At 42.6% G+C, this 26437-nt stretch overlaps 1 protein-coding gene across 1 annotated transcript in view; it reads left to right on the top strand.

Annotated features, from left to right (window-relative positions):
- The first annotated feature begins 12413 nt into the window (after window positions 1-12413).
- The window catches only part of LOC147702615 (platelet-derived growth factor receptor-like protein), a 59971-nt gene continuing 45947 nt past the window's right edge, over window positions 12414-26437 (top strand). Inside the window, exon 1 of the mRNA XM_086931281.1 lies at window positions 12414-12745. Within this exon, the coding sequence (XP_086787407.1) occupies window positions 12694-12745 (52 nt within the window). The 5' untranslated portion in view covers window positions 12414-12693. The remainder of the gene's footprint in view (window positions 12746-26437) is intronic.

Below are 26437 nucleotides of genomic sequence, written 5' to 3'. Positions count from 1 at the left end.
TGCATACTGGCTGTCAGTATACACCTCCCACAAAGACAGCCAAGACGGATGTCCGGAGTACCGACGGACAGAGCGGTGCTCCATTTTTACCTGAGCTGTAGCCAGGTGAGGTGGAGAGCGAATTCCCCACAAATTGGGTGATATGAATTTTGTTTGTTTTTTCACACTTCTTTGTACATATTAGCAGTAGCATCATATTAAGGTCCTGATGAATCAGGAGGGGATCTTTTGACCCCACACCAACTGCAGAAACATGTCGACCTACAATCCATCTAAGTAGTTATTTGTTAAACACTACTTGCACTGTTTTTTATTCTTGGGTGTGGATAGGATCTTATTAAAATTGTTCTTTCCACTTCCACAACCCAATCTTAACCATTCACTTTTTGGACACAGCACAGTCACTTTATCATTATTTCCTGCACTGCTAGTCAGACTACCCCCTGATACCATCATTATTACCATCACATTTGAGTAGTCCTTGACCAGGTTAAACTACAATCTCCCTAATCCAGAGTGGATGTTTACCACTTCCTTCAGGTGAAGGATCCCAAATGATGTAGGGCGGTACAGGACGGGTATCTGATGGGAACACAATTTTTTCACCACAAATTACTCTCTGTGGATTTCGTTATTGTACCCCCGTTGAGATTACACAGTTTCTCTAGATAGTTCTATTCCCCATTTTTGACCCGTTGCTATTTTATGTTTTATTTAGTTGTCAGTATACACAGTCACTCGTTTACCTTTCGCCAACACACACGCTCTCGTCAATGCAATCAACTCTGCTGCTTGCGCTGAATTATGTGGGATACGTGCAGCTTCAACAATCGTATGCAAAGTCGTAACAGCATATGCCGCAGTCGTATCACCATTCAGAAGCTTGAATCACGAACCATCAACCCACAAAGTACCATCACACTCTGAAAGAGGAGTATCCCTAAGGTCTATCCTCCCTTTTGTTTCTTCCTCAGTTCTAAGGAAACAATCATGTTGTTCCGTGTCATCTGACTCAATTGAAATCGGCAACAACGTGGCTGGATTCAACGTGTTGCATCTCTTAATATGCACATGACTCGCTAACAAGGTCAATTCGTAACCCGACAATCGAGCACTAGTTAAGTGCTGTGTCTTGGTACGATTCAACAAGGTATCCACTGCATGTGGAACCATCACAATCAGTGTATTGTCCATAACCAAACCAGCAGACTGTCGAATCGAAACAGCCGCTGCTGCTGTAGCTCTCAGGCAACTCGGCAATGCTCTAGCTACCGAATCCAAAGTCGACGAAAAATAAGCACATGGACGCTGATTATCGCCAAACTGTTGAGTTAAGACTGACAATGCACATCCCTCTCTCTCCTGGACATACTAAGTGAAACGTTTGCTGTAGTCGGGAGTACCCAACACAGGAGCCGAACACAACGCATTGCGTAATTCTGAAAAGCTCTTTTGACATTCGTCAGTTCAAGGAATAGGATTTGGAGTATATTTAACAGTAAGAGCTATCAAAGGTTTCGCTAACAATGAAAAATTAGGGATCCACTGTCTACAGTATGGCGTAATACCCAAAAACGCACGTACTTCTCTCTGTGTCGTAGGTACACTCATTTTCGCAATGGCTTGAATTCTTTCTGGGGTCAGTTTCCTTCCCTCCTTCGATAAGAGGTGACCTAAGTAGGTAACTTCTTGTCGACAATATTGCAACTTCAAAAGAGAAACTTTATGATGAAAATCAGACAAGTGGCGTAACAACGACAAAGTAGCCTCTCTACAAATCTCTTCATTGTCAGCAGCAACTAACAAGTCATCAACGTACTGAATAAGAGGAGCACCATCAGGTGAAACCAACAAATCAAGTTGCGTCTTCAAAGCTTGACTATAGATCGATGGACTTTCGCGATAGCCTTGAGGAGCGCGCTTAAAGCGGAAGCTTCATCCTCCTAAAGAGAAGCCAAAGATGTCTCTACTTTCCACGGCAATCGGGATGCTGAAGAAAGCATTCTTCAAGTCAATCACAGAAAACTACGTGGCTGTAGCCGGGATCAAAGTCAATAAAGCGGTGATATCAGGTACAACAGGAAATTGCGGAATAACGATCTTATTCACCACGCGAAGATCAATCACGAACCTATATACAGGAGGCAGTGAAGAATCAGTTCTCTTTAGAACAGGCAAAACCAGACTATTGCACACATTACCTCTCATTTCCTCAATCACACCTTTTTCAATCAGATCATAGATGATCGCCAAAAGTGCTCTCTCACCATCACTCGAGATACGGTACTGTGGAATGCGTGGTAACCTAGCATTCGCTTTCAACGTCACAACATATGGCGGAATCTCTAAAAGGCCTACATAGTTCGGACCAGTAGCCCAAAGAGAATCAGGGAGTGAAGACAATTCAGGTGGAAGTCGATCTTTAGATATATACATCGGAGAGATCACTCTTTCACCTAACGTAAGATGTACTCCCGAAGGAGAACAATATAGCGTCGTATACAATCTCTTTAACAAGTCCAATCCCAACAAGTTCTCACCACAACCGGTCGTCAAAATGAGGGGTGCCTCGAATCTACGAGGCCCAACAGAAAGAGACAACGGAGTAGAAATCGGATTCGTAACCGGGGCGCCTGAAAAACCTACTGAAACATTCTTTAAGCCAGACAAAGGTGCGCCAGGGAGTTTAGAGTGCATAATAGAACTCTTTGCAACACCAGTATCCAACAGAAAAGGCTCTGACACACCTGATGCAATCACTTCAACATAAGGTCCACTCTGATCTACTGAAACAACTCCCTCTCTTTGTCTATGGCTGTCCTAGCAATCATTACCATTCACTTCCTCACCTTCAGCGTAATAATCGTCTGCATAGTACTGTGGCGTCCTACTAGACGCACCATTCTGCTGATCAAAGCTATTCATAGAATTCTGTGGAGGCAAAGAACGCGTGTTCTGACCACGACCTCTACCTCTAGGCACTTGTTGAGCACCTCGACCTCCCACACCAGAAGCACCATTTGTGTGCTGTAACAGAACCGTACAACTACCCTTAAAATGGCCCTCTTCTTTGCAATACGCACACTGATTAGGGCCTACAGGAAAACGCTGTTGAGAAGACTCGAACCTTTGCGAGTTTCTCTGATATTGCTGAGGCTGCTGATAATCGAGCTGATTATTACGGGGCGGATAAGCTTGCTGTAGAAGAACTTTAGTCTTCAACTCCTTAGTCTTCTTCTCCGCTTTCTCTATCTCATCCTTGTTCCTATTTTCATAGTACTGGGCAGTAGCTAAAATCTGAGCCGACTTGAAAACAGCCCAAGCACTCTCAGAATCCTTCAACCTATTGCACAATTCTGGAAGCAAATTATGAACAAATTTGTCGACGAACAACCTTTGACCACCTTCAGTACTCATATCCTGACCACTGTGGTCTACAAAGGTCTCTTCGAACTGCGTGAAAAAGTCAGACACAGTTTCGTCTTTCTTCTGCTTGCACGCAGACAATTTGTCCCAATTAACACGCACTTCAGGCATTAAAGTCTTAACATAATTAATAATCCTACCAGGGAGTTCAGTAATCAAATCCTCAGGCTTAGCACCACCTACTTGTCTATTATCTGCATCTCTAAGATTATTCCATGTATCACCTAATTCATGCGCATGATCCGTGTGACGAATCTTTCCCCAAATAGGCTGTGGAACAACATTCCCAAACAACATATCTATGTCTGCCACATTCAGGATACATGAACCCACAGTCTGAGTTAGCTTATAGCACCCTGCTGGATTTTTGCGCGGTCAGGCAAAGTCTGCTTAAGCGCTAAGACTTCAGCACGCTTCCAAGAAACATGTACCCAGACACACTGAAAGTGTGGCGGAATAGCTGGATTAGCAGCTGCATCGCCAGGTCTCCAAAGTGGAGGAACCTCACGCATCGGATATTGACGCGCCTTTCGCCTAACTGACGAATCAGGCTCAAACAATCGCTCAGAAGAAGATGCAATCCGTAATGACAACAACGTCCCAACTGCTTTCTCAATCCCGAGACCCACAACAGTCCCTTTCGCAAACTCAGAACGTACAACTCAGGCGGAGTTTGACCTACCTCACTATCTTCCCATTGTTCACGAAGGAAAGAACACTTCATATCGAAAACGTACCGTTGTTTTGGTGCTTCCCATTGCTGGAAAACATCCATAACACCCTCAAGATCATAATGCGTAGGATATGTAACCCATTTACGCGCCAAGTTATCTAACACTGTCCTTTCATCAGGACTAGGCAACTGACTACGCAATTGCCTACGCTCGACAACAGGAGACATACCAATGAACCCAACAAAGGAGAAAAGAGACTAGCAATTGCAGCAGTCATTCTCTGTCGAGCAGAAGGAGAAGGTGACAAAAGAAAAGGAGACGGAGCAGAATGAGAGGAAACCAGAGACGAGACAGGAGGAGTATACAAGACAGGCGTGGGAATAGCAGACGAAGGTGGTAGCAAAGGTGGCGGCCCTTGAAAAGGCTGCACCAAAGGAATAGTAGCCAACGGAAGAAGAGCTGGCTGTGGAGGAATCGCTGGTGGCAAAGCAACCGGAGGTTGCGCAACTACAACTGGTGGCGGGGGTGCCGTAGCATCCTGCGCATAAGGGGGTGGCGAACTCAATAGGTGCGTCATTAAAGGATCTTTCACAAGATCTTTCTTCTCTTCTTGCTGTTTAGGCGGCAAAGCTGGGTAGCACTTCTCTACCGCTAATTTACACTGCCTAAGCATATGTTCGCTCTCTTGTTCTTCCTCATTATCCCTAAACTGCATAGCAGCTTGCACCATTGACATACCTCGTTCACGTTTATTTTTCTTCGCTAACTTAATTTCTTTCTGTTTGGCTTCTTTTCGCCATAAGCGGAAAGAGTCAAACATCGCCGGCCGGGCTTTTTTCTTGAGCAGTTTAACTTCGAGATTATCTAAAATCTCTGTTTCAAAGCTACCATAACGGGGCCACTGTAGGACACCGTCTTTCCTGGTATATCTAACCCATATTTCATTATACGCGATGAGGCCCACTCCATGTTTTACGTAGAGCTCATAGGTCGGAGTTCCAATCGGAGGAACCGGACACTAATCCTCCAACCGGGAATCCCTAGTACAACCAAAACCAAATATCTTTCCAAGTCTGCTAAGACCAGGCATCTTCGCTCACTAGTCTAGCTTCAAACTTATAGGGAAATCTCAAAACGATAGTCTTGTGAAAACACGAATCCCTCAGCTTTGGGGCCTGCAGGAACCAAATCAAAGCGATCCCGAAGGATACCCAAACAAAACTAAGCACTGGGAGACGTTCCACTCATACTTAACAGAAATGTCGATGGCGTCACCAGAAGACCCGTCTATTGTCTCGCTCTACAAATCGTCTAATGGCTCCAAGACAGGGTGGCAGTCAGGGCAGCAGTCCTTCGTAGCCGTCGGAAAGTGGGGAGCCTTGCAGCATAGACTTTCGGACCACAACGACATACAGGGGTCGATGAAGTGGCAGGCCTTCCTCCATAATTTCCACACGAAGCTCCTCACGATCTTCGGGCTTCGACCGGTACCGCTGAAGTCGCTCCACGTTGGGCGCCAACTGAAGAACAGGGTTTTAGAACCCAGCGGCGCCAGGGTTAACTCCCGATGTCTTCGGATTCCCCTGCCTCGGCAAACAGAGACATGGGACACTTCTTGATGACGTCAAAGACCAAATTTATTGGCTGCAACCAGGAACAGAGGTCTACGAAGCACAACACGGGTGGTTCGCTAGAGACTGCACAAATTCAAGGAGCGGAGCATCGTCTTTTATGCCAAAAATCACATTCCTGGCTAGCATCAATTACATACAAACTGACCAATAGGAACAGTGACATTTCAAACATATCGCATGACGACAATCCCACTTTCCGTTGTCCAGCCCACCAAAAAATGACCAAGCAAATTCCAATATCCTGTTCGATCAGGCCGGACAAACCCATCATAAAGACCTCAACCCAAATCAGTGATTAGGCCATAAAGGAAGGAACAGAAGCAGATGAGAAGCAAGATAGAAGGGTGGGTGCAGTGTACCATAAACTCAGCAATGTCCTGCTCTTTGATCTTTATCTGACCAGCTGCTTAACAAGGAACTGGCTCAGCGAGGTCAGCCTCGGGCAAGGGAGTCAGTTCGGCCAGGTCACACAAAAGTCAGCTAAGGTGTGCGTGTCCCAAGGACTCGTTCGTCCATAGTCATCGGCCTATGTGAGGGCAACCACACAAAATGGCTGCCGCACACAAAATGGAACCCGAGGTTTCAAACAAAATCCCTGAATACGTAGTGTTCTCATTGTTCGATTATTACGAAAACACTTGTACACACCACACTCGTGGTTTGCGGTCCGCTGATACGAAAATCGTCTATATCCGACGACCTTCATTGAACGGGTTCAGAATCTCCAAACCACGGACCCTCGAACTACAGAACCACAATGTGTACAGCGTCCATATAAGATGAGATGTCAGTTTTCGTAGTTGCCTCCAGATTAAACAAAGTACAGCACATTTGAGTAGGGGCTGTCCGATCTAATGGACACTGGTGGGGCTTCAATGCGTGCTGTTCCAGTTTCCTTTGTGGCTTCATTTATTTCCATATAGACTCTTCTACTCACTGTAGATTGTGAGCAAATCCCATCTTCGTTGCCAAAATAAATGTAGTAACACAGTCCACACTGGTAGATGTTGATCAGATAGGTTTATTCATGTAGATAAACATGTAGCTTAGATCCTGTACAGCAGCCCAACCAGGAGCAGCCTGCTAGCTGCTCAGTCCTTCCACCAACGGTCACCACTCATACCCAGTCACCCAAGCATTCCACTCATGGCCCTCACATCAACATTCCACACACAACACTCACACTGGCTGAGCAGCTAGGAACAAGATAAAGTATATAATAACACAACATGAAGATACTACAAAGTAGTACAAAGAGGTTCACAGATTGGTGACGGTTTATATAATGCTATGGATTGATTTGGATATGTTATTTGAGATTGGTGGTACTAGTGATTTTTTAACAGAATGTAAGGCTGCTATTGCTTGGCCACTGAGGAACCAGCTAGAATTACATCAAACAATGCTCTAGATGAAGTTTTTTCTCACAAGAACAGAGTGGTGATCGGGCTTTCCAAAAAGAAAGTGCTAGAGAAGAAAGTGAACATGGCAAAATCTGGACAGCTACACAACAGCTGAAGGAGTCAGTGCATTCTTATTATGAGAGGCTTATGCAGATTTATAGCAATTACAGTGCAGTTGAAGAGCCCGGTAAAGAAGGTGTTAGTAGATTTGTATTGCCTTTCATTTTGGGTTTACTTAGTTCTCATATTCAGCAAAGTAAAATGTGCTGGCTGTCCAAGAGTATTGACGAGATCTTGGAGCATGCTAAATATTGCAGTGACTGTATTAAGGCAAGGCAGAAAAAGACTCAGAGAAGTTGATGATTGAGGAGATAAAGCAGATTCAGAGAAGCAGAAGAAGTTAGATGATGGGTTCTGATTCAGATTTTATGGAGTCTGACAATTCTGAAATACAGGGTGTCAGAATTGGAAATGAGATGGTGAATTCTCAGTATTGTAGTAGATTGTTAGTTCTGGAGTGAAAGCAAATATTATTTTGATGAAGAAGAGCACTGCTTGTCATGTATACTGTAAAATCTGGCACAGGCGTGTAGGCAGAATCCAGTTAGACTCCAGAATGATGATGTTCCCCAGATGCAAAAAAAATGCAAATCAGGGGCAGACATTGTTTGTTGCCCCAGCCAAACAGACTCCTATGCAGAATGTGCAAAATTAAGGGCAGTTCAAAACGATCCATAAAAATCCATTGCTACATTAGCCCACACAGCATCTGGCAACTCTGACATGTGTAATTCTTCTATTCCTCTTTCTCTAGAAGTCCATTGGCATATGTGACATGACTGAAGTACTTCTTCTACTAGTTGATCCAGTATAGGAAACCACAACTTTTCCCTTAAAAAATCTTTGTGGCAGAGATACCCCTGTGGCTTTTGGGCACTAAGTCAATTACGCTTCATTGTAGACAAAGTGGAATGATCAAAAACGTGTATGCACAGTGACAGGAACTCAATTCTACAGTGAGCCCTTTCTCAGGAGTCACTTATGTTGTCCAAATTTGGATGTGCAGACGGACGAGCGTTGCGGAACGAGACAAATCTCGTAAGTTTGCACATGCGAATTTGGACAACATAAGTGTCTATTTCAATTTTAAACTTTATGTGGTTGGTTGGTGTTTGTGGCATTCACGGAACACATTCCTTTCACTTTTTTTTCTGGACACTTATTTTTTTCATGCGAGATAGTTACCGACGATGAGAAACGGGGGCACAGCTGGTGAGAACCAACCAGCAAGCTCCTATGGTGTAGCACACGTGCAGTACTATCTTGTTTTTTCAGACATTTTTGTTTCCTATACACCTGTTTAAGTGGAGGGTATTTGTTATAGACACAGTGACAATATTCGTGCAGAGAGCAATTATTTTCGTTTCCGCAGGGCCATCAAGACCCGGCTTTTTAATAAATAAATTCTCCAGTATGTGAGTTCTTTCGGTCACCTTCCCACTGTCTTGTCAGCGCCGGGAAACCCGATTGGGTAGCTGTCGCGCTCTACAAATTCAATAAATAAATAAATAAAGTGACTTTTAATTTGAAGGTTGTTTTAATTGAATGAAGTCTGGCTTGAAAGAGTTGAGACAATACCTGTGACAAAATGAAGGATTGTTGGTGGGATATATAAAATTAATTCCCATACCTTCTCGGAAAGATATTGAGAGGCAGTGCGTGCATTGATCAGGTCTGGTTGCTTTTGGTGTACGAATTGAGTGGAGGGCAACCTGATCAATTATTTTTCCTCTGTAACTTCTTATTGTGAGAGCATCAGTAACTGTACCAGTCAGGACAGATGAAAGAAATCATCACCAGCAAAGTGTCAGGCAACAGCAATCACCATCAACAGTAGCTCACAGCAAGTGGTCAAGAGAAGAATACAGAAGGGGACAGCAGGAATAGATGCTCATGGAAAGAATTGCACGAATAGTTGCTAACTGACTAGAAACATGCAGCATTATAAAATACATAAAAACATGTTATTACAATGCTGCTTTTCCCAACTAGATTTGTCCAATGGAAAGACATCCTTCATTCATAAGCGTAATCATTCCTTCTTTCTCAGGACAAAAATGTGAAGCTCACAGTCCATTATCAGAAACGTATCATCTCATGCTAACATTTGTACAACTGGGGAAAGCTAGCTTTGGTTCCCGGGGAAGAATCTTCCAGTGTTCAGTCTATTTACTCATCATGTTTCACTGGGGAACAATGAACTAAGCTAAGACAGAAACAGTTACAATGCATATCCCCAGTTAGGTAATAGTAGTCAATCTCTTATGAGCATATGTTTATTGGTAAAACAAAATGTTCTATTCACTATTATATGAACACATGAAGGAGAAGTAAGTTCAGTTCTAGTTTATCAAGAATATGTAGCTGATGAAAATAATACCTTATATAAACATGGTACATTCTGCATGTATGAAAGTATCTAAATACGTCACATTAAAGTCAAGCTATTGAATATTCTTGTGCAGAACTCAGCATTTTCCTAAAGGCATCTATCTTAATGGGCAATTTTTGTGTAATCACCATCTACTTCAACCAGGAGATTGAGCCCCAGTTAACAAGCACGTTAGTAGGAGCTGCATTAAGGCAAGATAGAAAGGACCATATCAAGTTGTGCTTATGACTAATGCTGCTATACGGTGTACTGGAAGCCAATAGTGGATCCACGCAGCTCACACAAGAAGGGTGAATGAAGAGGTTGTGACAACAACCACTGATTAACAAAGTCAAGCTCAAGTTTGCAGCATGGATCCAGATTGGGGGGGATGTTAGAAGTGAAGTTAGAGAAGTGAATTCTGAAACTGGAGAAGTGGGTGAAGTTCCTAATGACATTAATCACTAGCGCCATGAAACCTCTGGGTGACCGTGCGCTTGACAAATTCCGAATAACATAACATAACATAACATTAAAGTGAAGATCCAGGAGAAGGTACCAGTAACCGGTGTCAATTGGAGAATCTGAATGAAGAACTGTTGTAGAGTCATCAGCAGCAGCAAGGAAGAGTGTCTGATCCAGCTCAGGAAAAGCTTTAGCTGAAAGTTCAAGTTCAAGGTTTCTTCAGCCTGCTCGCTGTATTGCATTCATTCACAATAGTTCAATGTTGTTTTGCAACTAGTTTTTCTGCCATCTCCAAATGGTATTAACATAGAGAGGGCTGAATGTATTCATTTAGTGTGATAGTGCTTAGGTGGTGAGGGGAAGCGGCACTGTATGAAGCCTAATATTTCTGTGACTTGATTTGCAGAAATGTTAACACCTTTGCTCACACCATGATGAAGCTGCCCTTTTAATGTATTCCTATGAGATTTCCTATATAAACCCTCAAATACAGGTGTGAGCCAAAGACTTTCTGTAGTACTTACATTTATGCTGCTCAGCCAGTGTGTATGTGTGTATGTATGGAACCTTTGGATGCTTGATGACTGTGTGGAATGTTGGTGTGCCTGGTTGATTGGAAGAGTGTCAGTTGGTGAGAGTGGGCTGAGCAGCGAAGATGCAGCTCCTGGTGGGGCTCTGAACCAGCTCTGATTTGGACTTGAACCTGTAACCACCATCTTGGAACTTTACAAATAAACCTCTACATGAAACCACTTCGTGACAACTATTTTACTTTACAACACTTTCCAGTACTGCTATTGATGCGGTCTAATTTTGCTGCTCATTTGCGACACAGAATCATTCTTCACTTTGCCTATTTTGTATTGTCCTAATGCTGACAGGCTTCATGACAATGATTTAATGTATCAGTACTTACAATTTCTATATGTACCCATTTGAATTTTTGCAGTAAATCTTTCTAGCTGTTTGAATTACACGCTAGAACTCCCTTATTGAGTCTATCCTTCCTAAATTGACTGTATTTTTGATATGCTGATTTTTAGCTGATGTTGGGACACATTGCCTCATGAAATTATAGTTTAGTACTGTCCCCGATCCACCCACCAACAGGCTTGCTCTTAAGGTGACTTTAGGAATGTACGATTTTAGATGTTACCCATGCTAACAGTTCCCAGAGGCAGTCTCTTGGCTGCTTGGAGTGGATCACAGGTAAACAACAGTAGACACATGGGATAGTACTGCCCAGTAGCATCCGACTGCCCGGGGACCACATAAAAACACATTTCAATTAAAAACACTGGTGCTAGACATCACTTGGTAGCTAATAAGCTCAGGACTTAAGAATGATCTCATATTGCCCATTGCCAGGTGCAAGTAGCTCGCCCACTCCTGGTCCTTTATTTGCATTGCTGTACTAGTAGTTTTGCTTTCCCCATACTACAGGCAGAACTACAAGCACCAAACTGTGCTGTCCATTTCAAAATGGATTGCATTCGCGCCTGCCGATATGCTGATTCACTGCTATTCCTTCTCCTTTTTCATTGGCTGCTAGCTATGTGGCATGTCATCATGTGTGACCCTTACAGGTCATCCGGCTGTAATTTTAAACAAACATGAGCAAAGACAAAAGGCCTGGCCTTTGTAAATCTTACATTTTTTTGCTAACATGCGAAATAGAAACTAATAGTTTAAAAGTAAAAAAAAATTACAAAAATTATGAGATAAATGGGCCCTATAGCCTTGGCGTTGAAGTGCGGTGCTGCTTAGGAGGATATGCATATGTGAAGAGGCAAAACGCCATCCCCCAGAATGCATGAAAGCCAATGGCCGAAGTAGACTGACCTGGTGCCTCATGCAAAATATGACAGTTTAACAGACCAATGAATGATGAGGAATGACCAAACCTCGTCTATATATGCATTTGTGTATTCTTTTTTAAAGAAAGAAACAAGAGGCTAGTGGAATAGGCAACCTTTTCTCTAAGCTTGACCTAAAAAAATGCCACTCAAACCATACATTTACCTGGCAGCCGGTAATCCCTGGCTGAAGGCGCTCTTCCCGGAGTTAAGACAGTTAAAACGAAATTTCAACTGACAGAAGGAAAATTGTTGTTGGCTTCAAGCAAGCGTCAGTCAGTGAGTGCTCACTGAAGGCCTCGTAATGAGCTCCCGGGTTTCAGAAGACAATACCTGAGAGACTCGCCGACACCCACGACAGATTTATTATTTGTATTCTGGAGCCAGAAATACTGATTTTTATAACGGGATAAACAGGACCACAAATCCCAGACTGCATAGAAAACCAACCGGAGATCTTTATACCATCTAATAGATGAAAACATGGGTCATTTTGGCTGCAAGTGCCCCACCCCGGCGCGCCTGGGAGTCTGTAAACCCTCTTGCTCCGAGAGGCTCCTCAGAGCCAGGCTCTGAGCTCAGCGCTTTGGTGTGAAAGGGTTCTTGTTTAAAGAAGGAAATAGCTTGCTTTTTTCTGTTTTCTTGTAAAAACATAGTACCCTCCTCCCCCACAGCTCAGGTCTCCCTGCCTCCGTGTTATCGGTCGCGTGCCCCGAGCAGGCACAGAGGCTGCAGACATTCTCCCAGAACGGCCCGAGCCCTTTCCACCAGCAGCTTCGAGCAGGCATCCGAGAGTGACGAGCCATGAAGCTGCAGCGGCCCTTGCTAATGACCTGCACCCTCCTCTTCCTCCTTGGTAAGCACTGACCTTCAGTTTTCTCAGACAGCCTCTTTGTTCACTTCTTACGCGCTATCGTATCCAGTCCATACCCTTCTCATGCCTGGCTATTTAGTGATCACATGTTATTGCTATGTGCAACACATAATGTCATGTCTGACGTTTTAAGAGCTCTTTGAAGTCTTAAGTTTACAGGAGGATAGGTTCAATGTTAATTCCAAAACTACAAGTCCCAGAATGCAGAGTTGTTTGCTTACAAGCCAAGCCTGCCGTCTGCCGACGGTGCTCCCTATGAGATTTGGTCGTCGAACATGTGCTTCTATCGTCATACCGCACACTTCAATACTCCAGGCTGGCATATGACATTTCTGGTACGCAGGCATAATCTTGGGTATTTTTGCTTTACGTTTGTTGCATAATTATGCGCAGTTCGCGGCAAAAAAATAGCCTAAGCGCCCGAGAACATTACGAACAAGCAGAACATGTTCAGCGGCTTAAAATGCTGGTGTTTTTTTTAACTCCAAATGTTTCCTCACGTCCATTTAATTTTACGTCGAAATAAAGCGCAAAATGGCAGTTTGGCATTAAATGAAATTTTGCAGAATGTTGTAAAAATTTCACACAATTATTAAACAAGAGCAAATTTAATGAATTTGATATGCCCACACCCAGTCCGCTTGCCTGGTTTTATGAATTTGCAGGCTCAGCCTAGCTTCCACCCTGCATTGCCACACCCCACCGTGCTACTGCTACCCTCATACAATGACATTTTCCTGTTCAATATCCTCGTAGATCCCGCCTTTGCCTCCCCTGCCCACCGATCTCCATTCAGGACACCCACCCCTCTCTAGTCGCACAGCCCCTAATATAGGCCCCTCCATTCCTTCATAACTCAATGTGTCCTCGTTTGGCAGCGTTGGCACATTCCTGGTCTGTGGCACAAGTAAAGGTTTGTTCAAGCCCGAGCTCGGATAACAATGAAGGCTGTTATGTAATTCAGAGTTCATGAACTGTTAGAAGTAAACAGTTCATTTCTTGTGGTTTAGTAGGTTGTTCTAAAGAGGATCAATGGATTTGGCATGTTTAAAGTTGTGACTTTTTTTAAAATGAAAGTACAAAATGAGTTTCCCTTTTTATGCATCGTGGCCCACGTTGGAGATCCACTTACTTAAACTTTTTGTTGCAATTTCTCTTGTCTACCGCACAACATTGTCCCAGTGGCTGTCGTGGCGCTCTCCTCGAGTCGCACACACTGACACCAGCAGAAAGATTGCAACAAAAAAAAATACAATAAAACATGAATTGGCAAAGCCATTAGGTCTCGTCTAAGCACATCTAATGGTTTTGCCAATGTGCTTTAGGCAGGTTGTAAACCAGTGTGGCTGCTGTTCAGCATGGCTAAAAGTTAGTGGCATAGAGGTGCGTGGAGAGGAGTGTTGTAGAGTATTATAGAGGGGAATGGCATGGAGCGGCATAGAGTGGAGGGCTGTAGAGTGGAGTAAAGTGGAGATGAGTGTCATAGAGTAAAGTGTTGTAGACTAGAATGGTGTAGAGTGGAGTGTTGTAGAGTAGTATAGAGTGGAATGGAGTGGTAGAGTGGATTGTTATAGTGGGGTGCACAATGGAGGGACGTACAGTGGAGGGGCGTACACTGGAAGGGTGTACAGTGGAATACAGTGTCGCAGAATGGAATGGCATAGAGTGTCAATGAGTGAGGTGGCATACAGTGGGGAAAAGGAAAGTGGAGTAAAGTGGTTTGGAATGGCATAGAGGGAGTTGCATAGAGTGGAGTGCAGTGTCATAGAGTGGAGTGTTATAGAATGGAGTGCCACAGAGTATAGTGTAGTGTCATAGAATGGAGTGTTGTAGAGCAGTGTTTCCAGCACACTTCAGAATTACAAAAATAGTTCTTCATTTGTGCGTTCATAGTTCTGATAGATTCTGAAATATTTGCATGATTCATTTAAAGACATTAAAATGTTGTTCTGTGCTAGAAAAAAAGCCTGTCCTTTCACAACCTCAGGTTTTCAGATAAAATCACTCACTTTGAAGTAAGAGAAACAAAAGTAAACACCAAGCTCCTGAAAGACAGAGCCTGATATTTGGCCTCTGTCTTTGAATGCACAGCAATTGTCAAATATCTAAGGGGGGGGGGGGGGGGTGGAGAAGGAATATGTGATCCTTTCGGTTTCCTTAAGTTCAATATGATATGATCATGAGAAAAGGATCACTTGTCCTGCATAACTAGGGTATGCCAGTTCGTTCTTACTAAAAACAACAAGTGATGGACCGAATGTGGATCAATGTCACACATTCCCCCAGTCAAAAGATCTGGGCCCAAATCCATCGTTTTTTTGCACTCCACACCACCCTGGGTTAGACAATGGCGATATGCAAATCAGCTCTGACCCTGTTGCCCCATGGGAACAGTCCAGTCCGAACTACAAAAGCCATGTCCTTCCCAGAACGGAATCAAGCATCCGAGGACCGGACCGGTTTCGAGGTAACACCTCTCATCAGCCCGGCTAGCTTGACTCCAAGTGGTGTGGAGTGCCTGGGACCCACGTCTGGGCATCCCCAGCGCACTTAGGGCGGCAATTGCAAAAACAACAAGTGATGGACCGAATGTGGATCAATGTCACACATTCCCCCAGTCAAAAAATCTGGGCCCAAATCCATCGTTTTTTTGCACTCCACACCACCCTGGGTTAGACAATGGCGATATGCAAATCAGCTCTGACCCTGTTGCCCCATGGGAACAGTCCAGTCCGAACTACAAAAGCCATGTCCTTCCCAGAACGGAATCAAGCATCCGAGGACCGGACCGGTTTCGAGGTAACACCTCTCATCAGTTCGTTCTTACTAGTCCCAATAAAAAACCCTCATGCACGTGACTTCGATGGTAATGTAAGCGGTATATCTTGGTTCTCTGCTTTCCCTCTCACATGTGTGCATAATCATTGGCTTCTGTTGTTATGCACCCTCCACCTGGAGGTTTTACCCTTAGTTAAGAGCAGTAGTGACCAGTGATGTGGTTGTGAAAAGTGAGGTGAAAAGGTTAAAAATCCCTTCTATCCAGATTCATAAATTTTATTATTCTGGGTTTAGAGATATTAAAAATAATGTAAGTGATTATGACTCTCTCACAAAGTGATGAGTGAAGTAGGTCGACATGTTTCAGCCCTCTATAGCCGATAGATCAATGGGGCTTTCTTCAGGGCCAAGGTGTAGACAGTGAAGGGACCAAGGGCGTCTCTTAGTCTTTTTGGCAATCTAGGTACTTCCTAAAGGGCTATTCTTTTTTTAAGGAGATTTCTGATTACTCCTTGAGGTCGCTCAGTACCTGTAGGTAACAAATAGACAAACTAGACAATAGGGTAGGGGAGGTGGGTTTATATAGAACTAGTTAACTGGTGCATTGTACCAGGAACATTTAGAGCGCTAATTGTAGCGTAGCACTTAAAAACAATACTTCAATAGACCATCCCCAGCTTATGTTCAGGGTAAACTCTCTCTCTACAATGGCTGTCACAATCTTTTTCTATTGCTCTTAATGTGAAGAGATGTCTCTATAGAATTTGTCTCCCTTTCATTAAGACGCGCATTTTCTTCGGTATTCCATTTAAACTCAGTATTTTTTTATATCAAGACTTTGTATTTGTTTGCCCATTCAGGTGATCGCTCTTTTATGGCAGACGTATGGCTCTGTGTTAGTTTATCCATTCAGGTGCTCATACTATAATTACAAAGGTTATGCAACCTCTACTTTGTCTATATTTATCTAATTTAATCGTTCGTTTTATTTCAATTAAACAAACCGCCGGTATTTAGAATTAATGCCCTTCTTAACGTTCATCTCTCAATCCAGCTTGGTTTATTAACTGTGTGTTGTATCGGCTTATGGCCCAACTTATGGCATACATTCATCGCCTTTTTTATACTTTTGCCGTTCTAATGCCCAAGTTGCTCCGTCTGATTGTCGAATGGGTAGCGTTAAGTAAATTTTCGATTTTTCACGTACCTGTGTTATTGGTTTCTTAACCCCTTCCATGCTCATGACGAGCTCAGCTCGTCATGAGGCACAGTGGAACTGTGCTGATGACGAGTTGAGCTCGTCATGAACAATAGGCTTCATCATAAAACAGCACAGGAGGGGGAAATGCACAGCAGCGATGTGGTTAAACCTCAACCGAGTCCCAGTGGGTCAGGGAGACCATCTGTAATAACGATACAAAGTTTTTAAATGTGTAAAGGAACAAATAACATTACGGTTTCGTCGGCGAGGTTCACTTACTCCACGCTACCTGCAGTCTCCTAAGGCACGGCTTGTGCGGACTCTGCCGCCTGGGCTCGGGAAGTTGGATTCTCTTCCAGGTTTGTGTCTTATCTCTTAGGTACAGTAGTAACCGTAGAGAGACTCTGTTGCCTCGATTGACTCTTTTATTTTTTTCATCTTTCACATTTCAGGGGAATATTATCCTCATGAATGGGAATATTAAGTTGGCCAAATGTTATTTACCTGACGATTATCTGAAACGAACAAGGTTTCTCGAACCCATGTTTGTAGTCATATCTCAGAGTCACTGTCGCCACTGTAGAAAGACTATGTCAACCTGATTAAAACTTTTTTCAGTAATATCTGGAATGTATTAGTAAGCTTCTTGGTTTAGAAAAGCGAGTGGTGGTTATTATTCCATCATTATCTGAGTGTGTGGTATGTGTAGGAACAATGGGCTATCTGTCTACTTTCTTATGGCTATGTCCACTCTGCATATTTAGTGAACCTTATGTCTTACCAGTGTAGGAGTTGCCCAGTGCCCTGGGCTTATTTTAACAGGATGTTACAGACCCATCTTGACACGATGCTTTGTGATCACTCTTTTCCGGCAACTTCTTATGAATCAGGAAAATCACAGTTTCATGGGGAGAATTATTTGTACATGCTTCCCCACGGAATATTATCATTTAATCCTTCTTTGGACCCACCTCTGCTCCTTTTCAAATAGGATTTTTTCTGCGTTATGGTCTTTGTTGCCCAGTGTCTCCAAGATTACCCAGTTAAGGTCATTTACTGTGTGTCCTGCTTCCAAATAGTGACTTGACATCTTGGTGGTGATTATTTTGCATTTTACATTACTGCGATGTTCACGCAGGCGTTGTTTGACTTTCCTACAAGTCATGCCTATGTAGCGCTTATCACATGTGCATGTGATCATGTAGATCACATGGCTGGTGTTACAGTTTGTGTGGCTCAGTAATTTCCACTTGAAGTCTGGTGTAAGTTGTATTTCTTTAGTTGCTTTCGCTATTGGGCATACTGAACATGATCCACATGGGAAATGTCCCTTCACCGGGGTGGCATTCCATAGAAGATTGGTTGCTGTTGTTAGTTTTTTGGGCGGTGGTCTTGTGTGGACCAAAATGTCCTTCAGATTCCGCGTTCTTTTGCATGCAAACCTTGGTTTCGGCCAATTTATGTTTGCAGAAGTTAGAATTCCCCCGTTTTTATTAACAATCTTTTTGATGCTGTTGCTTGCTGGGCCATAGGTGGTAACGCAGGTCATTAAGTCAGGTTCAGTCGGTTTGGGTGTTGATTCTAGGAGACTCTCTCTGTTTTGATTTCTCGCCCTCTTTCTGCATTTTTCAATGATTTGTTGAGGGTAATCTCTCTGTTTTGATTTTCCGCATAGTTCATTCGCTTGTGCCTTGTATTCTGAAGTTTTACTACAATTCCGACGTAGTCTCAGAAATTGACTGTAGGGGAGATTTTCCCTAAGGGGCCTGGGATGGAAGCTTTGATACGACAGTAAACTGTTTTTTGAAGTGGGTTTATTGTAAGTCCTGGTTTGTAATTTTGGTTCTCTGCATAGATTGTGATGTCCAGGAAGTCTAGTTGGTGGTTGTCTGCCGTAAAGTTTAACTTTAACCATTCGTCTTTGGTATTAAGCCAGGCGTGGAAGTTGTTAAAGCTGTTCATGTCTCCTTCCCAGATTACGATAATATCGTCAATATAACGACGCCAGAATAAAATCTGTTCGTGGTAGGGGTTGGTGTTGTTGTTGATGTATGTGGACTCAAAATCGCTCACGTAGAGCCCCGCTACACTTGGAGCGAACGTACTTCCCATGGAAGTTCGATGGCATTGTTGGTATATGGTGTCATTATATTGAAAGTAATTCTCTGTGAGGGCCATCCTGCGGCATTCTAAAACAAAATGCCTTGGGGTTTTGTAGTCCCAATTACAATCAAAGATTATTGTTTCCAAAGTATCCAGAGTTTTCTGTTGAGGGAGGCTCATGTAGAGGCTCTCTACATCAAGAGAAGAACAACATTTATAGGACTGGTTACAGAAAGCAAACATTTGTGAAAGAATACAGTTAACAGGCTAGGCTTCATGGGAGGGACTCCCTAAAGCGGGAAAGCCTAAAACAAATAAAGCTATCAAATTGAAAAAAGCAACTGTGAGTTACAAAACACAAAGTCAATGGTAAACAATGGGCGGAATACATTCCCAGGGAAGCAACATATCCTGCCTAAACAAGTGTTTGTGATTATTATACCAATAATGACTATTCATATAGTAAATGTAATCATTTTGGCTCCAGTCAATGTGCTAGCTGTAGTTAACAGCATCTGCAGGGTATGTGACATTTACTAGTCAGTCTTTAACGCAAAGGACGTTGTAATTCTAGTCTTTGCAATGCAGGTAAGTACCATTTTTAGGCACCTTACAACGAAGGACTATACCAAGAAGGTGTTTAAAAAAAATGACATCATTTTTGTGTAACTTAAAAAAAGAGGGTGGTAAAGGTTAATGGCGGGGGTTTTAGGGGTTTTGGGGCAGTGGTAACAGGTGGCAAGAGTTTTTTGGGTTCATCAAAAATGTCATTTGAGTAGTCATCAGTGAAGTCATCAAAAATGTCATTAAACATGTCGTGTGAGGTCATAAGCAGTGCAGGGCAGGGGTGCAAATTATACTTAGCTCAGTAAAATACAACTGGTGAATTTCAGTGTTAGTTTAAAATATATTTTTGTAACTAACAAATTCACATAACCATACCTTCACATTAATCTTTGTTTTTTTAATTGAACTTCTAAGGTTTATTTTCCAACATAAAGTACGATATTATTACTGGACCTAACTGTAATGTCACTTTAGCCTTAGTTTTTTCAGTGAATTTCTTGGTTTTTTTAAACATAAAAGAATAAATTATTACAACTATAACATCACTTTAACCTTTATTTGTTTTCAATAAATTTCAAGGGTGTTTTAACATAAAGTAAAATATTACTAAACTGCCTAACTGCATGTAGTACCCCTTTGGCTATGAAATAAGTATTGAGTATGTGGAGGGAGGGAGCTCTTTGTGCAGAGCTGCACAGAGAAAGCAGCCCCTGTGAAGTAGCGGCTAACCTACCTAATAGTGCTTGGGTGTCTAGACCGAGATGGCTTTCCATAAAGAGCATTGCAGAAAGTGCATCCTGTGCGTGGTAATGGTTTGCCCACTGAAAGGGGCTTTGGGGCCTGGAGAGAGTGGACTGTATGCAGAGTCTGCGCACTGACTCCAGATTATGCATAATAAGGGCTTGCCCACTTAATGGGGGTTAGCTTGCATCGATGACTGTGCATGGCAGAGGCTTACCTACCAAATGTGAACTGTGTGCCTCGGGGGAGTGGGCGCTATGCATAGTTGGAGCACTGACTGTCCATAGTTGGACTTGCCCACCTAATAGGGCTCCTGGTCTGTAGGAAGTGGGCTGTATGCAGAGTCTGAGCACTGAGCAAGGACTACACATCTTAGGGGGTTGCCCACCTAATGGAGCTTGAGTCTTTGGAGGGAGTGGGCTCTATGCACAGTGTCTGCACTCTGAGCAGAGACTTTGCATATTAGGTGCTTACCTACTTGATAGCGCTTGTATGTCTGGAGGGAGTGGGCTCTGACCGCAGACTCTGCTTAGTAATGGCTTGCCTACCTAATGGTGCTTAACTGTCTGGAAAAAGTGGGTTCTACTGACAGTCTACGCATTCAGCACTGACTGTGTGTACTAGGGGCTTGCCCATCTAATGGAGCTTCGGTCTCTAGAGAGAGTGGCCTATACACCCAGTTTGCGAACTGAATGCAGACTGTGCATAGTAGAGGCTTGCCCATTTCATAGGCCTTCATAGTGTACTGGGAGTTCACTGTCCATAAACAGTTCTGCACAGTCTGAAGGCTGTGCCATACTTTAATTTTCTTGAGGGGGTTTGTAGGATAGCAGTGGCCCAAGTTTGTATTTTATTTGACATAAGGATGGTCCCTTGGGGTCACGGTTTCCCTGCCTTGCCCCTTATTATAGGTTTTTATTTTTATTTTTGGCACATTGGTACAGATCCCTGTGTCCATGTAATGGGGGCCAAAAAGTTTTTGAAACTGTTGCGTCCAGTCAAACAACGCAAGTTCTTGAGGGACTGTTTCGCTCCCACTAGAGTAAAAGGCTGACGTGGACAAAAGCCCTCATGGCTAATCGGACTGCTCTATTTGAATTTGTGGTTCCTCTCTATAAATTTTGACCCTTCATTTCTAAAAACTACTGTACAGATTTATATCAAATCACATAAAAGTACGCTTTTCTGGGTAAAGATCTAGCCTTCTGCCAAATCTGATGTAATGCTGGTCAGCTTCTTTTTGTCTGTAGCGCTGCCTTAAATTCCCTATGGAAATTGTATGGTCAAAAAGTGTTTTGGGACTCCCCTTTCTGTTGACTCCTACTTGACAGAACACCCAGACACTTTCTAGGAACGAGCTGAGGTACATGAACTTTTTTGTTTAAAGTTTTGTGAACATTTATCAAAATGCGCCAAAGTTATTAGCAAAACAAAAAACAATGTATCACGGAAACTTAGATCTCTACACAGTGACGAGATATATAGATACATATATATTACTGAGTGGCGGTCGCCACTTGTTCTAGTTAGGACCACATTTCCATATGAAATTGATTTTTTTGGGCTTGCTTATATCTTTGGCGCTCTTTGATGAATCTTCATAAAACTTTCCAAAAAAGTCTCATCTACCTCAGCTTCTTCCTAAAAAGTTTCAGGTGATAGAGCGAGGGTTGAGAAAAAGGAAGTGATCATTAAAATGTGTTTTCCCCATGCAATTTTCCATAGGAAAATTGAACAGCGCTACTGTAAAAACTGAAAAATTACTTTATATTAAGAAAAATCTTAGAAATTCACTGAAACAACCAAACATTTAAGGGATTGTGTAGTTCGGTAAAAACACAAACCCATCTAGATTCACCAATAATAATTATCTCAAGTGACTGTAACTTGTGCCTTAAAGTAACTATAACTGGTGCTCTCACCATACACCCTCACATATTACATCACTCATGAGATGTTCAATGACTGCATTGATAACATCCTTAATGACGTCTGAAATGTCATAATAACACTTTACATAGAGCGTGAGTTATTGTTACTTTAGTGAACAAGTTATAGTTACTTGCGATAACTCTAACTTGTGAATTGATGTATAGATATGGCTATAAAATAAGAATATCAGACATTACCACAGCCAATGTGTGGTAAAGTACCACAATGTAATACAACAGTATGTAAAGGTCAACACGTTGCAAAATAGGCATGGTAAAGTCATGTTTGATGACTGAAATTCATCTATAGAGGGTATTGTCAACTGTTGTTTTCTGCTCCACTCTTAATAATGTTGATAAGGGCAATTAACAGGTGTTAATTGCCCTTCGTTAATATTCTTACTGTGAGCAGTAAGAATATTAGAACCTATCCGGCTTACCTCATTCAACTCTGACAAAAATGATACCTGCCCATGCCTGTGTCTCCTCTTCACAATCCAATGGAAGTTAGAGCTGGGGCTCTCAATTATGCACGCATAGTTAAGGAAAATGTGGATTCCAATCTATAACTATTTGTATGGTTTTCCAGGTGTTGTTAAAAGAGCATTATTGTCCTGGCTTCTGCCGTCCTGCAATCTAATGGCGGTGTCCATGCAGGGTGCAACTAGGGTCCTCATTTGTGCTTAAATTTTAGTGATATCCCACCAAGCCACATCTATGCAGAAAATGATGGTTAAGGAGCATTGCTTAATTTGAGTCTTGGTTGCTGGTGGGCCACACTGGCATTCATTTTTGGGGACCGACACATTTTCCCTCATCAGACACTTCAAGAGAGAAAGAAACCACACAAAGTGGAAAGACAGAGGCAGAGATAGATCGACAAGCGTCACAAACAAAGAAAGCAGGAACCTACAAGAGGGGAATAAAGGGGCAGGAAGTGTCTGGTAGATGATCAAAGAGGCATGAGGTGAATTCCAGACTATTCAGGCTTGGCATTTGGTGGGCTGACATGTAATAGAGCCGGCCGCAGCTTCTGAGCAGAGCTAAGGGCACCGGCACTCCTTCTTTTGCTAATTAATCACTGGAAGCGCAAACCTGACCAGAATCGACGTATCGCAGCACTGTGTTGCCGTTTTCCAATTCACCGTCATTGGAAAACGGCACCGGGAACCTCAGGAGGGAGTTCAGCGCGAACAAGGTGTACCCGCCTTTAAGGAAATAGAATGTCATAATTCACACCCCCCTAAAACACTCGTCGACTCCTCCCGGTAACGACATACACCACTATTGATCAAGATCCTTTAACCACGCAGGCAGCGTGTCACAGATTTCGAACCACCCGGAATACTTAACCAAAGCAGTGTCTGGAAACTGACATTTCCAACACTATTGTCATACTTTCTTCATGAGGCCCTGAAGATTCGCAGTGTGTTCCCTGCGATGAAACACGTGTTGGCATTACCAAAGGAACAATAAACGTTTACTTAACACCAGGAACAGAACATTTCTTTTTTGAACTCTTGTACCTGAACTTGGATAATTGATTCTCTTAAAGTCACTCCGAAAGTGTGGATGTATACTAACTGATCATCTCTTTCAACAATATCATTACTAAAATGTTCTAAATTTGTATAGTGCAAGGGCATTGTTGTTCTATTGTTATTTGTGTGGATCTTCTTGGTCCAACCTTGAGCGGTTGTGTGAGATTACCGCTCGCCCTTTTGCCTGTACCAACCACTTCACCGTGCTCTCTACTTTGCGGATATACAGGTGTGCGCCCAACCTCCCTGGTAAATGTAAAAATCTCCTTGCTGTATAACTTGCCTCTAAGTTAAGCCTGACTGCTCTGTGCAAAGCCACCAGGGGGTTGAGCACAGGTTAATTTGGAGTTTGCGTGTGCCTTACCTGACTAGGATTGTGGTTGCTGCTGGACCAGGGCTCACACCCCAGTCAACCAGTAACTCAATTTCTAACAACTCGTACACATCATTGAGGATAACCGGAATAAACCCTCTAGAAATCTTTCGAAAAATTGCATACGCAGCTTAAGCAGGGAAACTTTGGTACATGAAATTAAGATGGCAAATTTAAATACTTGGTCTCTTAGTAAATATAGGCTGGAAGTGAATGATTATCTAATGCACTTTAAACCTGACTTGTTATTACTCATGGAGTGCTGTGCTGGTTGATCAAGGATTCTACACTTGAAATATTGGAAGCTATCCCTGAGGTATACTATCTACTCCATGTAAATTGAGATGGATAATGAATAGGAGGAGGAGTTGCTACTATTATAAGTAAACAGTTAACGGTTGTCAAGCTCCACTGCAAACCCACAGAAATGGTACATCTGTAATTTTTTTAAATGGATTCAAACAAAAGTTCTATTCTTTGTCTTCTTGTCTACCGTCCCCTGCACTATATGGCCAACTATGGTTAGCAAATGGTTGAGGTAATTTGTCCGCCGTATTGCAAGTTCCATAGGATATAATGGAATTATCATTTGCCGGATGGGCTATCCGCCTCGTTCGTGGCAGAGTAATGCTGTCTGTCAAACTCGTAATCAAGCCCTTAATTTGTACACATAATATTGATATGGCTAATACCAAAATTCATCCATGGGGTCCGGAGCAGGAGAAGCTAGGTGCCAAGCGGGTGCCAGGCGTTGTGGGCGGTGTGCCATTTTCACCTCCACCCCCCTCCCGATACCCATAGGGCGTGGATCTTTTACTAAAGAAACTTCACAGGTTCCTCTGAGTGGAGGTAAATCCCACAACTTGTGGTTTGTGTTCTATTTTGCACTTTTTTTGACACATAAAACAGTTTTTAACTTTCACGTCCTCTGGTAGGGTGGGCCTTAGCACGCCCATACCGCCGAGGTACACGCTACACGGTCCTGACGAATGCCCACGTAATCGTTACACTTAGAAAGGGCAGAAACATGTTGACCCCACTTTAAGTGGAAACTCCCATCATAATTTGTGGTAGTTTTTCCACACATATCCATTTTTAACCATGTCTAAACTGACCAATAAATAAATTATTTTGAATGGTACAGCATTAGACATTTTTAATATCACTTTTTCACATCACTGTCACAAAATCCAGCTCCGCAGTAATCTGGCGTTGTAGCACACCATGGAAGCACTCGGTTTCTCCTAGTGGGCCCGATGATGAAGCATGTCACCAACCAGGTTGGTGAGTGAGGGCTTCCCACAAAACCCTTGAAGGTCTCCAATGTGTCAACAAGAGGGTTTCTTTCTATAGTCCTTTTCACAGTCTTTGCCTCTGTGTCTTCATATAGACACCTTTGCATTTGACACTCTTCTTTTGTTTTGCATACGTAACCCGGGGGAATAAGAGTGCCTTACACCCTCTCTCTCTCCGATTGTTTCATAATACCAAAATTAAACTATGTAATTGCTTTGACCATCATTTGATTGAGTTTGTGTTCCCAATATAGAGGGCCCCTTTCACTCTGTGATCTATGACCAGAGTCGTACATAAATGGAAACTAATCAAATAAGCGTCTTGGCATACTCTCTTCAGCAGACTAAACCTACTGTGAGGGACTCTGTTCTAGAGGTTGAATGAGAGTTCACAAACTGGCTAACAGTGGCTGACTCCCATGTGCCTTTACAAAGTCACTGTACATCCTCTAGGGCTAAATTGGCACCATGGTTCACAAAATAATTTAAGGAGGTCAAACTTAAACTATGATACTTAGAGCAACAGAGGAGAAGGAAATATGAGGAAGAACTAGAAATAAAATATAAGAAGGTTTTAACTGAATATAAAGCAATGTTGTTTTAAATAAATCAAACTACTACACCTATAGCATTGTTGAAGCATCTAATAAACAAAGAGAAACCTTCTAAAATCCTTGAGGAACTTACCTCCCCAGAAACAGTAGCAGCCAAAGTGATCGTTTTCCAGGAACTCTGCAACAAACATAGCAACTTCTTTATTGATATAATGCAGAGAATTAAGGATAGTATCCGTACATGCCCCTTGATATCAAGGGATAATAATAATGAGTATATTAAGAAGATATTAACACATTTTCCGGGAATTGATGAGAGCAGATTAGGTGTTCAATCTTCTAAAGTACAAACAGGTTCTCCAAAGGAACCCTGCCCTACAGCTCTATTGAAAGAAATTACTACTGTAATATACCCACCTTTGTTAAATCTCTCTAATAAGGTATTGTACCAAGTACCATTAAACTTGTAGAAGTTAACCCCTTGCTTAAAAAGCTGGTAGTTAATCCAATGGTACTCAAAAATTACAAACCCATCTCTCTGCTCCCTTTTCTGAGAAAATTCTTAGTGGCTCACGTGGCCCTTGAACTGT

Source organism: Lissotriton vulgaris, chromosome 7, assembly GCF_964263255.1.
Source record: "Lissotriton vulgaris chromosome 7, aLisVul1.2, whole genome shotgun sequence".
In the NCBI taxonomy this organism is placed as follows: domain Eukaryota; kingdom Metazoa; phylum Chordata; class Amphibia; order Caudata; family Salamandridae; genus Lissotriton; species Lissotriton vulgaris.
The sequence above is the reverse complement of the archived record's forward strand: the minus strand, read 5'-3'. Positions and strand labels throughout refer to the sequence as shown.